The sequence below is a fragment of the Impatiens glandulifera genome, unplaced genomic scaffold, assembly GCF_907164915.1.
Source record: "Impatiens glandulifera unplaced genomic scaffold, dImpGla2.1, whole genome shotgun sequence".
NCBI classification, from domain to species: domain Eukaryota; kingdom Viridiplantae; phylum Streptophyta; class Magnoliopsida; order Ericales; family Balsaminaceae; genus Impatiens; species Impatiens glandulifera.
The window spans coordinates 1-15209 of NW_025919455.1; the positions used below are offsets into that span (position 1 = coordinate 1).

General features: G+C 31.0%; 3 protein-coding genes and 1 long non-coding RNA gene across 4 annotated transcripts; 2 read left to right on the forward strand and 2 right to left on the reverse strand.

The window, feature by feature from the left end:
* Positions 1–3: 3 nt before the first annotated feature.
* LOC124917947 (ornithine decarboxylase-like) lies at positions 4–652 on the forward strand (the record flags this gene model as incomplete). The annotated part of the gene is given in 2 exon segments (XM_047458213.1): positions 4–102; positions 104–652. Coding segments are annotated over 2 exon segments (648 nt in total), but the record flags the coding sequence as incomplete, so codon positions are not given.
* Positions 653–5641: 4989 nt separating this feature from the next.
* LOC124917951 (lysine-rich arabinogalactan protein 19-like) lies at positions 5642–6529 on the forward strand. The gene is made up of 2 exons (XM_047458216.1): positions 5642–6226; positions 6335–6529. Exons 1-2 carry the CDS (start codon positions 5663–5665, stop codon positions 6428–6430), a joined length of 660 nt encoding a protein of 219 aa, XP_047314172.1. The 5' UTR covers positions 5642–5662; the 3' UTR covers positions 6431–6529.
* A 1100-nt stretch (positions 6530–7629) lies between these two features.
* LOC124917952 lies at positions 7630–8114 on the reverse strand. The gene is made up of 2 exons (XR_007097287.1): positions 7932–8114; positions 7630–7815 (listed from the first exon to the last, which is right to left on the reverse strand). It is a non-coding gene; the product is annotated as an uncharacterized LOC124917952 (long non-coding RNA).
* A 452-nt stretch (positions 8115–8566) lies between these two features.
* LOC124917949 (phosphoenolpyruvate carboxylase 4-like) lies at positions 8567–13600 on the reverse strand. The gene is made up of 19 exons (XM_047458215.1): positions 13257–13600; positions 13018–13181; positions 12831–12945; positions 12671–12748; positions 12529–12597; positions 12303–12458; positions 12138–12233; positions 11929–12070; positions 11742–11843; positions 11591–11664; positions 11194–11499; positions 10999–11124; positions 10799–10900; positions 10585–10731; positions 10407–10505; positions 10233–10321; positions 10020–10146; positions 9738–9944; positions 8567–9658 (listed from the first exon to the last, which is right to left on the reverse strand). The coding sequence occupies exons 1-19, from the start codon at positions 13410–13412 to the stop codon at positions 8834–8836; spliced, it is 3180 nt and encodes a 1059-aa protein (XP_047314171.1). The 5' UTR covers positions 13413–13600; the 3' UTR covers positions 8567–8833.
* Positions 13601–15209: the final 1609 nt, after the last annotated feature.

The window sequence follows — 15209 nt, forward strand, 5'->3', positions numbered from 1 at the left end:
GACGTGGTCGGCGTCTCGTTTCATATAGGCAGCGGCGACGCAGACTGCCGATCGTACCACTCGGCTATCTCAGCCGCTCGAGACGTATTCGACACGGCGACCAAAACTAGGGTTTCCAAGGATGCGGGTTTTAAACATTGGCGGCGGATTCACAGCCGGTTCACAATTCATAGAAGCAGCCGAAGCTGTGAACTTTGCTATCCAAACCTATTTCAAAGACGAACCGGATCTTGAAATAATTGCCGAACCGGGTCGGTACTTTGCGGAGCACCCGTTTACATTGGCGGCGAATGTTATTGGGAAACGTGTGAGAGGGGAGTTAAGAGAGTATTATATAAACGACGGGCTTTACGGGTCGTTTAATTGTATACAATATGATCATGCGGTTATTACGGTGAAGGCATTTATGGTTGAGTCGGATCCGGAGAATGTAAATGGGTTCGGGTCAATGACATATGGGTCGACTGTTTTTGGCCCGACTTGTGATGCACTTGATACGGTGGTGGAAGGTTATGAGCTGCCGGAGATGGAGATCGGAGATTGGATGGTGTTCCCTAATATCGGGGCTTATTCGTCGGCTTCTGGATCGAATTTTAATGGTTTTAAAGGTGTTGGACTTTCAACTCATTTGGTTTATTCTAAGGGTGGCTGATAATTTAGGGTTTGATTAGTGGTTAAATAATTGTGTTTTAAGTGGAATATAGTTTTATCCATGTGGCACTTTTTTTGTTTTTTTAATATTTTAAGTTGATTATAATATGTATGGTGGAGATTTAATATATATTAAGTTTGATTATAGTTGTTGTATCATCTATTTAAAGAATATTATATTCACCATCTTCTATTTTTATAATATATATATTACATTAACTATTATTTAAGTAACTTTATTTAATTTAAATAAGAATATTATATTCATCATTTTGATCATAGCCCAAATAAGTATCTAAATCAAGTAATATATTTTTGGTTGTTTATGAAATATTTAATTTATGAGATTCAAGTTTTGGGACAAATTAGATATGTATATATTACTTGTCATTATGTTCATTTAAATTGGAAATTTGTAAGAAAATATTTTTGTAAGGACCTTAGCAAAGCACATGTAATAGTTTTTTTAATGTTTAATATATTTTTTTTTTTGTTGAGGTTACACTTAATAAATTAGAGATTTGGGGTTTAATTTCTAATAAATGTTAACGTTATGATTTAAATAAGGGTTACGAGTTTAGGTTAGAATATCGATAGTCTTCTTAATTAGTACTAAATTCATATGTGAAAAAAGTAATGATTCTCACTTAACTAACTAAAGATACTACCTAACACATAATTATTAGCTAACATATCAGAATTTTGAGTTTTCTCTTATTTATATATGACTTTTCTTCCCTAATAATAGAGGTTGGGTTACTTTTCCTCATATTTATTTATAGTTTGTATTTTGTTGGCTTACATTTAAAAAAGTTTAGTCCAACTTAATCTACTCTAATTTCAAACAAAAACAGTAGAATCTAAAGTTATTTAAACCATCATTTCATAAAAAAAATATAAATTGATCAATTAATATCTTAATATTAATGTTTTCATTTATTATTTACAGAATATTATTTTGATAAGTGCTTATAATTCCTTAAAGCTTAGGATTATACATTTATTTGAAGATCAAATGCCTCATTTGCATTTTCCCTTCCCTTGCCCTTGATGATCTGTTCGTCTAAACTGTTTTACCTTAACTAATTCATCTTGATGTAACAAGATGAACCATTTGACTTGAAAGAAATCATAAAATATATATTCAATGAATATTAATTGTCTTACGGAGCGTTTACTTCACAATTCTATTATTATAAAAATTAAAAATATTTCATTAGATAAACCGGTTGAGACGGTCAGAGAATTCATTGATCTTATCGAGAATCACCTTACTCGTTAAAGTAATTGTCCATCGATGAACATTTTTGTGTCGTGTTGTTTTCATTGGTTTTTTTATCTCATTTTTTTGTAATATTTTTGTAGTGAGATTTAAAAGACTCTAATTTATATCATATTACATCAATTTTTTTTTATAAGTTTTCCTTGGTCTACAAATGTCAAAGTTTGTTAATTTGGATTATCATATTTAGTTCTGCCTAACCATTTAATTAAGTCCATTGTGATAGTTGATCAACATTGGGTCACTAGCTAGGTTTTATGTTTGTTTGCAGAAAATTTGTTTTAGTCTCCTTTAAGAAATTAATAAATATTAAAAACAAAATTAGGTACATAGACTCAACTGTCCCTTTTCTTACATTAGAAAGATGATATAATTCATATAAAAGTATTAGGTAGACATACTGTTAAATTGTTTGGTTTCACGAACTAAGCATGAGTTTTTTTAAAGTAGTTTATTTTGTCATTCTTTTTTATGATTCGTTCTTTATATATCTATTTCAATTCACGTTTTATTATTGTGTTATTTATAATTGTCTAACATGTTTTAAATGAGATTAAGCGACTAAAGATAATTTAATATTCGAATTCTATTAAGAATGCCGGATTAAATTGTGGGGTCACAACCATAAATTATTAGGATAGTTAAATTCCTTAGTTTTTTTTTTATTTTCATTTAAAAAGTTATATATGTAGACAAATGCAGTATAAATTATGATTACAACAAGAGGAAGGGAGAAAGAAAACTTGTAAATCAAGGACATGACTCATATCTTGACATTCAAACATTTGTTTGTTCTTAATATATTTTCTTAAATGACCACATCTATCAAAAACTCAAAACAAATAACCTTAAACCTAATAGGTTAGTAGGATCTTATAGCAAAAAGAAAGTAATGGGATTCAATGAGGGTGAAATTTGAAACAACCCACAATATATAATGAATATAATATTTATTTATCGATAAATGAATAATAATTCATTTAGATGATATTTTTATATATATATTTTCTGTAATTATATCATTTTGTATATATTAAGTTCAAATGTATATGAAACTCATTTAATTATAACTTTTATGCAAACTTTAATTACATTTATATTTTTAAAATTTTAGATTAGTTGTACATATATACATAGAGTAGATAAAGTGCATAATATCATAAAATATATTATTTGAAATATAGTGATTATGCATTTATATTTAAATAGGGCCTACACAGACTTCATTTGTATTTTGTATTTATTCGTTAATGCATTAAGCGAAGTTATTCGTTAAGCCCAAGTTGGAACCGAAAAAAATTATTTATTAAACGAGGTTATTCATTTATCGAGTTTCTACTTGTATAGTTGCATATGGCTGGTTTGTAGAGATTTCATTGCGAGGATGTTAAGGAAGTCAAGTGACTATTATATAAATGAAATGGATTAACTTTGTAATTCATTAGAGACAATCTATTTAGCTTTGTAAAATATTTATATTAAGTTTATGTTTATATTAACCTTATTTTCTTTCTACAAATAAGATTACATTCTCAAAAGTTATTAAAATATGTATTTAATCTTTGTATAAACCATTTAATCTTTCGTTACACTTCACAATATTATATTTAGAGGACATTACTCATGAAATCCCTATAGGTATTGCATGATTTGGCATGATATGAAACTTAGGTTTTCAAGTAATATGTTTTGTTAAATTTAATTGAACTTAGGAATATGGGAGCCCTAACAATTGAGATTTAGGATTAGAAACCCACATGATCAATCAAAACTTTCACCTTCTCTTTATAAAACGTCCCTGTTGACCTAAATTGGACCACTAAAATTCACTCTTTCTCGACCAAACATCGTAGGCGATTCCTAAATATATATTAGGCACTAAACAGTTATCTATTTCTATTGCAAACGCATCATGTAAACACACTTCCTAATGCTTCTCGACAACATTTTAGTATATTACAACAACTTTATCGTTTTCATTTCCTTTTAAAAATCTCGAAAAAAAATGCAAAGACTTAATAAAGAGTTTAGTAAGGGTTAGTATATAGAACTTATTATCTCTAAGTAAATAAGAATGATTTGGCCATTTAATTTAAAAAAATAGAGAATCTTTCAACGGGCTAGTGAGTGTAGTCTTTGTGCCCAGGCCGAACCTGAAGATTGGGCTCTCCTAGGCCCATTTCTTATAGAAATTAAATAATTATTTCAATTCCAATGTAGAATCTATATTTTTAATGGAGACTAAACTAGAGAAGAGAAACATTATTTTTTTTTTTGTAAGAACAAAAGAGTTAAAAATTTTCTTATACAAAATATTTGGACAGTTAATTTCGTTGATGATATCGCAAAGTTATGAGTGTTGTAAGTGATACACTTTCCATTTTTTCGAATAATTTTTTTTTTTGGTTAATGCGTTAATTTTATGGCTTGCACACGCAATATATTCTCATAAACAAGAATAATATAATAGACAAATGATTTGAGATAAATGTGATAATGAAAATTGTTTCTTTCCATTTGGAGGTACATAAACATAAACATGCACAACTAACTTAATATTTGAAAGTAGTAATCTATTTTCTCATCGTATATATGTTAATATTTGAGGAACCATATTGCAAGAAAAAAAAAATGAAGGTGATAAACATTAAAATAAATAAAAAATTCATTTCAAAGAAAATATATAATTAATGAATTAAATCATTTCATAGTCAACTAGTAACCAACATCTTTTCAAAGATTAAGTATACAATTTCATAAGAAATCAGAACTCCTATATTACTTATTTTTTTTATTTTATCTATGAATTAAATATTTGAATTTTAAGACAGGTTGTCAAAATCGAGAGTTTACGTAAAATCGTTATTTAGTTGTAAACTCGTAAAATTTAGAATTTACATGAAATCGTAAGAATTTAATTTGAAAAAATAATAGTTATATATTATTATTATTTTTATATATAATTAAATTTTTTATATTTAACAATTTAAAAAAAAATATATATATATAAATATAAAATTAATTAAAAATTAACAATAAATAAATAACACTATAAAAAAATTATAATTACAAAATTAATTATATTAATTTAATAAAGAATAACATTATTTATTAATTTTTAAATATAATTTATTTTAAAAGTAAAATCGTATAAAATCGTAAAATCGAAATTATTTATAAACTCGTAAAATCTTATTATCGTAAATTTAAAATCGTAAAAGTTTACTTATTTAAGAGTTTAATTAAAACCAAACTCGTTAACCTGATTTGAAATCGTAAAATCGTAAGATTTTAAAAGTCAAGATTTTAACTACACAAAAACAACTTATTAATCACAAATGTATAGGATCTTATTATTTGTTCATAAACCTCGACAACTTTAAAATGTACTTCAAAATTCAACCAATTTCAGCCAATCTCTCAATCTAAATGATTCAACCAATTTCAGCCAAATCTCTCCATCTAAATGATGTGAACAATTGACCAAATATTATGGTCTACCGTCAGATAATAGGTATCAAATGAAAGCAACATATGACTGGAAAAAAACATTGCTTTCACTATACTAAACTAAACTTAACTCAAATCCTAAACAATCCAAATGAAAACTAAGGAAACTACACCTACCCCATAAGATTAAAAACCAAATCCCATTTGAGAACTACATTTTAATTAAAATTCACACACTATAAAAAAACCACAATTTCCCTCAATCAAATCCCAATTACAATGGCTTATTCTCCCTTCTTATGGCTATGCTTTCTCACCTACCTCAGCCTCTCCCTTGCTCAACCTCCGGCCGCCTCCCCTTCCACCTTACCAACACCAAACAAACCTCCGGCCACCACCCCTTCCGCCTTACCAACACCAAATCCGCCTTCAATCGCACCACAAATTGCTAGTAATACTCCAATTCCGATATCATCACCATCATCTTCAACACCAATTTCCTCACCACCTTCTCCTCCACCTCAAACTCCGCCACCAGCATTACCACCATCACCCATAATCTCTCCGCCACCTCCGGTCCTCCCTCCGGCTCTCCCGCCGACACAAGAATCCCCTGCTCCGGTCCCATTGCCACCAATCTCAGCTCCAGCACCGGCACCATTCCTCCTTCCTCCGGTTCCAGTTCCAGCTCCAGCTCCCGGGAAACACAAGAAAAAGAGGAAGCATAAGCACCGGAGACATCATGCTCCAGCACCGGCACCCACACCTCCAAGTCCTCCGGCACCTCCGGCGATTACGGTCTCCGATGACGACACACCGGCACCTTCACCATCTTCGAATTTGGTATATACTTTCTCTCAATAATTTTACATTTAAATTGCTTTACTAAACCATGCTAAGAGAATATAATCACAATTGATCACTGACAATCATTCTTTCTATGGGTTTTAGAATGGAGGGAGTTCATTTCAAGAACAGGGTGATAAATTCAGGATATGGTTGAAGGTTGCAGTTGCAATTGCTGCTTTCATTATAACCATCGGATAAGATATCTTCTTATCCTTCTTCTTTATTAATTAGAGGATGATTGATTTATTTGTTAATAGATTGTATACAATTCCAATAAGGTTCTGATATATATATATATATATATATATATATATTATATATATATACAGTTTCAAGCTTTCATTCTGTCATCATTTTGAACCTATTCGAGATTTTCCTAAATATTATCATCAACTATCATATCTTTATTTAAATAGGAACGTTTTTTTTATGTGAAATTTTTTATGCTATAGGTTCATTTTGACAATTTTAAAACAAACTTAATCAAATTTAGTAGGATATTCTTGATTCATGGTAAGTCACACAATTGATGTAGTGGTAGATCAACTCATGACAAATTAAAGAACAACTCCTTGAAACTTGAAAAGTACGAGGATTAATAAATATAATCAATATAATATATTAAAAATATAATATAAAGATAGAAAATATCGATATTATATTATATTAGTTTTTTATAAGTTTAATTTATACAAGAGACGTGCATCATTTAATTAAGAAATTCAATAAAATCTCTTTCTATATTCTTAGAAGGATATAGACAGTCGCTAAATATTCAACGACAAATAAGTAACGTCAGTGAAAACATTAGTGATGGTTTAAACAAAAATTTGTTTTTGAGAATTTTCCGTGGCTAATAATTTTCCTACGGAATCCATAGTGATCGTTTCGTAATGATTTTTGTCATTGTTGAATATTGATTATCAACGAATCTCTTTAGTTAATAGTCTTTTTTGTGAAATTTGAACATAATCTAATGAGTTATGCTGGAGACAGTTGATGGCGGTTGATAGACATTAATCATGACGACTAAAAAGATGTGTCATTATATTTTTTTTGTTTGAAAAGATATTGGAGAACATTTAATAACTAGAGTAAACCGTTAAAATTATCCATAATGTTATTATTATATCGATGTCGGAGATCATTAGATTTGTGTAGAGATTTATTGCTCTCGAGCCAATTAATTGTATTTATGAGTTTAATTTATTTTTTTATCTTATTTGTTTTGTCGTTGTACTTAAACGTTTTTTATTATTAAATGATTCGTTTTAAAAAATTAATTTTCTTTATATATATTTTTTTTCATTTCCAAGCCTAATTTTTAACCTCATTTTATGCATGAGAATGTGATAAAAACATGTCAATTTGAAAATATTCAATTTTTGCCACTATAGAAGTTTGGAAAACACTTTTTATTTCAACAGGAAATTAAACCCTAGAAGGGTTTGCACACATGCATAGAGATTAGACATAGAGGCCACACACAACAAGCATATATCATGGCACTAATAAAATAAAATCCAAAATACAATCTTTCATTTCTTCTTTGCAGCTGCTGACCTTGTAGTTGTACCCGATACCTGTCGATAATAATTTGAAAAATAAAACTCAAACCGTTACAATGAAATGGTAACTAAAAAGTTTTTTTCCTTAAAAAAACATGTTGATAGAAGAATGAACATATATATAGTTAAACCTTCTTTTTGAGCTCTTGAAGCTTTTGCTCGATCTTCTTGGCTCCGGGAGCCTTGGAAAGCTCCTTTTTGACTGAGGCGGTGGCGCCAGGTTTGGAGCCGAGGGGTTTCTCCGCCTTCATTGAGGCCATCAAATTAAGAGTATATAATTCTTTGAACTAAGAAAATGATGAAAATGTTTAGAACTTGTGGCGGTCTTAAGGAACTATGAACATATTGGCTTGATTTATAGGCATGATTAAGAGGAATATTAGAATCATTTGTTGGACCATATGACAAAAGAAACTGTCAATCCATCCATTTAACGAATAATTGAACTCCAACCCCATTAGTAATTTCTTTTTCATAGATGCTTATTCCAAAAGAATATATTCATCTAGATGTATGTTTATATGTCATGTTGATTGATCCATCCCATTGTCATAAGATAAGAGAAGGTAATTAGAATAATATTATTGATTTCGAGTTTGAAATGAGAGTTGTAAGGATGTGACAAATGTTTAATTGGATTATTTTACGAGAAATTCTTTCTAAATAAAATGTTTCACGATAATTGAATTTACGAGAGAACTTATATCAAAAGTGTAACTTTTCGTAATTCTAATTAGTCTCAGATTTTAATATCTTTTCATGTAACATGTAACACTATCAATAAGATCATCATATAATGAAACAAAAACATTAATCAATGAGGAATATTTGACAATTAACTAGCTAGATAATAAGAAGATACATATATCTATTGTCATGAATACATGACAATTAGACAACCATTCTTCATTTCAGCTAAGTTTAAGCAGCTTTCCATTATCAATTGCAGCTACCAAACAAAACAAACCATTATTATACAAACACATAATATCTATATACTAAAAAGTTTAGTTTATGAACTATCTTTGTTATCTCAACCAGTATTCCTCATTCCAGCAGCAATCCCATTAATCGAAATCAATAGAGTATCCCTCAGCTTCACATTATCCTCGTCGCGTCTTAACCTTCTCAATATTTCAACTTGCAACATATTTATCGGGTTCAAATAAGGAAGCCGACTCTCAATCAGCCTTCGCAAGCTTTTATTGTTCTTAAGAAGCTTCTCATGACCCGTTATAGCCAGAACCGTTTTTTGAGTCGATAAAAGCTCATTCCTCAAATCATCACCGATTTTTTGCCTACTCTCTGAAACCAAGACTTCGTCGTAATGCTTAGCTATATTCGGGTCAGCTTTCCCTAATATCATCTCGATTAGATCAACTGTACATTGAAAGAAAGGCCACTCTTTATACATTGCCTTTAGTTCTTCGGTGTTTCCCTTATCACAAACACTTTTCAGCCCGGCTCCAACTCCGAGCCATGCAGGAAGAACGAATCTAGTTTGAGTCCACGCGAACACCCATGGGATGGCGCGTAGACTACCTATCCCTCCAGAGCTCTTCCTTCTAGTTGGGCGGGAACCAATGTTTAGGAATCCGAGCTCGGCTTGTGGAGTGGCTTCGTTGAAATAGGTGATGAACTCGGGATTCTCGTAGACTACGCTACGATAGCTCTGGCAGCTTACTTTTGAGATATCGTCCATTATAGTTCTCCATTTTGCCTCTCGTGGCTGCTGGGGAGGGCGGAGAGTAGCTAAAAGGACTGCGGTTGTGTAGATTTCTAGTTGACGAACCGCAGTTTGAGGTAGCCCGAATTTTGCTTGCACCATTTCTCCTTGTTCGGTTGACCGTAATGTTCCCTGCATGTAATTTTGTATCGGTTAGAAGAGAATTCTTCGTTTTTTTTTCTAGAAATGCAGTAGGGAATCGAAACTTTACCATTACAGAACCGGGAGGCTGAGATTGAATGGCGAGATATGTAGGTCCTCCACCTCGGCCTATACTCCCGCCTCGACCATGAAACAGAGTAACCTTGATTCCAAACTCATTGCAAGCCGCTACGACATCTTCCTGAGCTTTGTAAAGTTCCCATGCAGCTGTAAACCGACCAGCATCTTTCCCAGAATCAGAATATCCAACCATCACCTTTTAATAAACAAAAAAACATCAAGTCTTAACAAAAGTTTAGTATTTCCTATGGTTGATAACTGATAAGACTACCTCTTGATGTGCATTGTGGTTTTTAATGACGTGATCTCGGTACCATTCAATCGACAACAATTTTCGAATAGCCGGACCAGCTGCCTGTAAGTCTTTCACCGTTTCAAACAATGGAACCACCCGTAATCTAATCACATTGTCATTAGAAATGATATCTTTAGCTACATTTTTTAATTTATAGGTTCATGTTCAATTTAGTGTCAACTTTCTTACGTGCCACCCGGGCATGGCTTGCTTAGCTCCCCTGAAACCGTAAGACGGGCATCTTTCTGCAAAAGCTCTACAGCAAGAACATCGCTCGCCTGTGATTTTTTTTAAGAAAACAACATTACAAATTTACAATAAAAGAAATTTTCTATTGAATAGGAAAATTCACTATTTACATACATTTGAGGCCATGGAAATCACGTATGCTCCTAACGAATCGCTTCCTAGCTCAGCAGCGACTCGAAACGTATCAAGAACTTCTTTAACGTCTGGAGGAACCTATATTAACTCATAATAGATTAGAAAAAAAATCTGTTTTAAATTAGATTATGTTTCTGATGAAGAACCAATTTGACACCTCAATGGTGGGAGGAACAAGAGGGCGCTTGCTCTTTAGTTCTCTTGTCAAAAAATCCAACTTTTTATCTTCATCCCATTCACTATACACACCCATATCCAGATATGTTGTAATTGAATCAATCGTTTCTGCATGTCTTCCTGATTCCTACTACCAATAAATTAACCAGATCAGTTCATACATTAATTCAACAAAAGTTCAAACGCAAACGCACCTGACGCAAATCAAGCTTCATTAGATTCATTCCAAATGTGCATACTCGTCGAATAAGATCAGCAAGCCTTCCATCAGCTAGAGCACCAGATCCACATGATTGCTACACAAAAGGTTACAGTTTGTTTGAATGGGTATTTTGCTTTTCATCTTTTAACGACGATAAACATCAAATTCTCATCGTTAATTCATTTTACTTACCAGAGATTCATAGCATAAAAGAAGTGGTTCTAGAAATTGGTCAGGTGATTCATAGTAATCCCATGAATCTTGCTCACAAGGAAGATCCTCCAGAAGAAGTTCCAACCGCTTCCTGGTTTTCATCAACTGCAAAAGGAAAAAACAAGAATTTACTTCTCTTCCTTCTGTAATGAATCTAAAACAAGAAGTTATTACAGTTTCTTTAATGTTCCCAAGAACAACTCTATAAGGAACCAATGTGGGGCGTAGAGCTACGCTTGGCTCTAGAAGCTTCTGGAAACTTGTCCTACCCATCTGAGATTCAGCAAATACTTTCCTCTGTGATTGGAGTTGAGTTGAATTGAAAGACGCAGAAGCTGCAGCAGATGCAGCGTTGGATTTTACACTGGGTGATGCAGGTGGAAGTGCATTGTTTGGATTCAACTGATCTGTAGATTTATTCCGACCAATTTTACTTGTTTCCTGGATAGCCTCTGGTTTTTGAGATCTCCTTCCGTCCGTCTTAAATTCATTCAAACATGAAAAAGGAACAAGTAAGAAAGATAACAATTTTCAATTTATATGAATTTCAATTAAAACAGAGCTTCTTCACCGCAATTCCATGTGGCTTGTATTCAGTTCCAGGAACTTCTAGCCTGGGATAAGTTGATGCCTCGTTCTTGAACTCTAATTCATACAAGAAAACAATTTAAGTTTAAGACATGAAAACCCAACTAATGATCAAGCTGCATGAAATTGTTAACCTGTGCAAGGAGGCATGGCAGCATTAGGTGGAAGATAAGTTGGAAGACCAGGCTTCGTTTGGCTCCATCTCTCGTGTCGATCATCACTCGCGGCTGCAGTTTCTGGAAGAACGGGCAACTGATATTATACACAAAACCAACAAAATTATTACAATTTTTCAAACAGATGAGAAATTAAAATTTAAACCTTTTTCTGAAATTTCCTGGGCTAATCTTGACAACCTATCGTTGCATCTATCCATCGAGAGTTCAAATCTTAGATGATCGACCTCTCGAATATATAGATCAATAGCCATCCATCTAGATAATAGCGAAACATCCTTGGTTACCTAAGAACAAACAAGATCATTTGTTAGTTTCATTTAATTGTTTTGAAAAATAGTATAAGAAATTTACCTTTGCAGTAACATTTGGATTTCCATCTCTGTCACCTCCCATCCAAGCTCCAAATTTGATTGGTGTGCATGTCAATGGTAATGGTTTTCCAGTATGCTGTTTTCAAAAAAGCAAGAATAAACACACAAAAATGAACCTTAAACAAAACAAAATGTTTCAAAAAACCTTCTTAAGTGCATTGCTGACGCGACGTAAATAAAGAGGCACTGCTTTCCAAAGGGATTGTTCTACAATATGTAAACCAGCTCTAGCTTCATCAACAGGTGTAGGTTTATGACGTCTCAATTCATCAGTTTGCCATATTGAAGTGATCTCCCTCACCTGCAAAATTTTGAAATGATCAAATTAAACACTTTAGATTGAATTATTTCCTAAACAAGTAAGTAGTTACCAGGTCTTCAATCAACATATCTCGATCCTCAAAAGTCAGATCAGGTCTGTCATTATAATCCAAAAGATGCTGCAACAAAAAGAACCCAATTCAGAAAACACTTCAAAATGAAGAATATACAAGATTTCTTCTTCACACAAACCGCGAGTCTGATGTGTTTGTACTGTAATGTACGCCTGTTGATTTGAGTAGGGTGTGCAGTCAGAACAATTTCAACTTCCTATTGAAGACATGAACACGAATATATCAATCAAAATGTATAAATTTAGATCAAACATTTTGAAGAGAAACAAACCACAAACCTGACTGCAGACAGTATTGTAGAGCTTTTCTTGTGAAACTCCACCTTGTATAAGCTGATTAAATATATCATCACAAGATTTTGATAGATGCGCAACCCCCCTTGTTTTTCTAAGCCTAAACATCAAGATAACTAAATTTGAGCAATTGGGTAATGAATACAGATCACAGAATTACAGAATTACAGACCTGTGATGGGTCTCAGCAATACCCATTAGATTAAGATAATGACTGAAAGCTCGAGAAAGTGTAAGAACTTCATCTAGTGTCATTGTAGACATTTCTGAAGCAAGTTGTTTCTCAAGAAGTTGAGCTGTATCTTCTATACCCGCTAGCCTAACATTACAAGCTCCCTAAACCAAACACCAATATCAAATCAAATCAAATCAAACCCATTAGAAAACGAAAAGAAAAGGGTAAAAACGAACCTGAGAAAGAACTCGAATCCTTTCAAGCTTTCCCATGAACTTAGACCCAACTTCTCTTTGTAAGACATCTTTTAGCAAACTACCCAATAACCTACAGTCATCTTCAAATCCTTGGAATGAAATTTCCCCTGCGATTTCATCTGTAGTGTCCGTCATTTCCCCCTGAGAAGAAATGGAAATGAAGAACGTTGAAAAAGGGAGACTGGAGGAGATTCTGTTATATGGGGATTATGAAGGATGGTAGCAGGCTAATAATATCTTTTCCATAGAAAAAATGAGAGCAAATGGCGTATTAACACATGTCAATTGCAGCGGTTTTGATGGAAGCCATTGTAGAGGACCGTACGAACCAATATAGCATACTCTGTATTGAAGAATAAAGCTGTTTTCATTCTATATTTGTTCTTTTTTTCAACTATCAAAGTTTTAATATTTTTTTTAAAGGGTGATGAATATTGGAACTCACAAATTTGTAAAGATTTAATCTTGTGGACTACTTGTTTAATGTAGGTTATTTGGAATGAGAACTTTTTTTTTTTTTTTTTTATTGAGATCAATTTATATCTAATAAGATTTTGTCTTAACTAATTTAAACCGTTAACTTATTATTTACTTGATATTTATAATTAAATAAATAAGAGATCGTTGTCACTAATTTTAATGTCGAAATTTATTAAATCGAGAATTTTGATTACTATTCTGTAAAACTCGTTAGTTAAAATCTGAATTTCAATAATCAAAATAGTTACATAAACTTTTTCTTTTTATTTGTTTATAAATATCATATATATAATAAGTTAACGACGTTTAAAACCGTTAATACAAAATCTTATTATATATAACTTTAACGATGAGAAGTCGCAAATTGTGAGGATTAAAAAAAAATATGTAATTTCAATTTGTCACCAATCAAAAGCCCCATTTTGATAATTCAATATCTTTTAATTGGTTGAGTTTTATTATATTTAAAATTTATAAACATAAAGCAAAAATTACTAATTAACTCAAAGTGAGACATTCTTTTAAGAACTTAATTGCATACATAATGAATGATAATATATGAAATAATTTTTTATTTGGGTTTATTTTTTTAGTGGCTAACACAATCTATAGGAGTCTTGATTCTATTTAAATAGATATTTTTTAATAGATTAATATAGTTAAAAGGACAAGAAAACTATAATTGAAAGGGACATGTAATAAGAAATCTATAATTAAAAGTTTGATTTTAGTTGAAAATTATGTATTCAATTACAATGTCATTTCATGCATGACTATATATATATATAGTTAGTTGATATATTATAATTTTAATTAATCTATGATATACTTAATAAGATGATATAATTAATATTTTTAATAAATAAATTATTGTTAATTTAGAACAATTAATTATTATTAGAACTCAATATTATCAAAGTATATAAGTATTTAACCAATAAATTGAATTAAAGTAACTCAAAGTAAGATGTACACTCATAAATTCAAAAACTTTTTTTTATCCTAGGTTATTTGATTATTGAAAAAATAACTTTTTATATATATATATATATATATATATATATATATATAATTGTTTGAGAATCGAACTTGACGGTCTTTTTATAAAAGAAGGCAATTAAGGTTTTTCTCAAATGAAAAAACAGTCCCTAATCTTATTTTAATGTATTACTTTTTTTATTTTTTTAAATATTTGATTATATATTTAAATAAAATAATATTTATAAACGTTTTAGTAGTATTTTTAAAAGTTGAATATTATTTTTAGAATTTATGAATTTTAATTTGTTAAAGTTGTTCACTGACTTCAAAAAATATGTAATATAAGACAAATTTAAGAAATTTCAAAAAAGATATATTTTTTTCAAAAAAATTTAATAACTTTTTATATGATCTATCAATTTGAACGTATTTATATTTTAAATTTCGTATTTTTCAAGACATACACGTTCA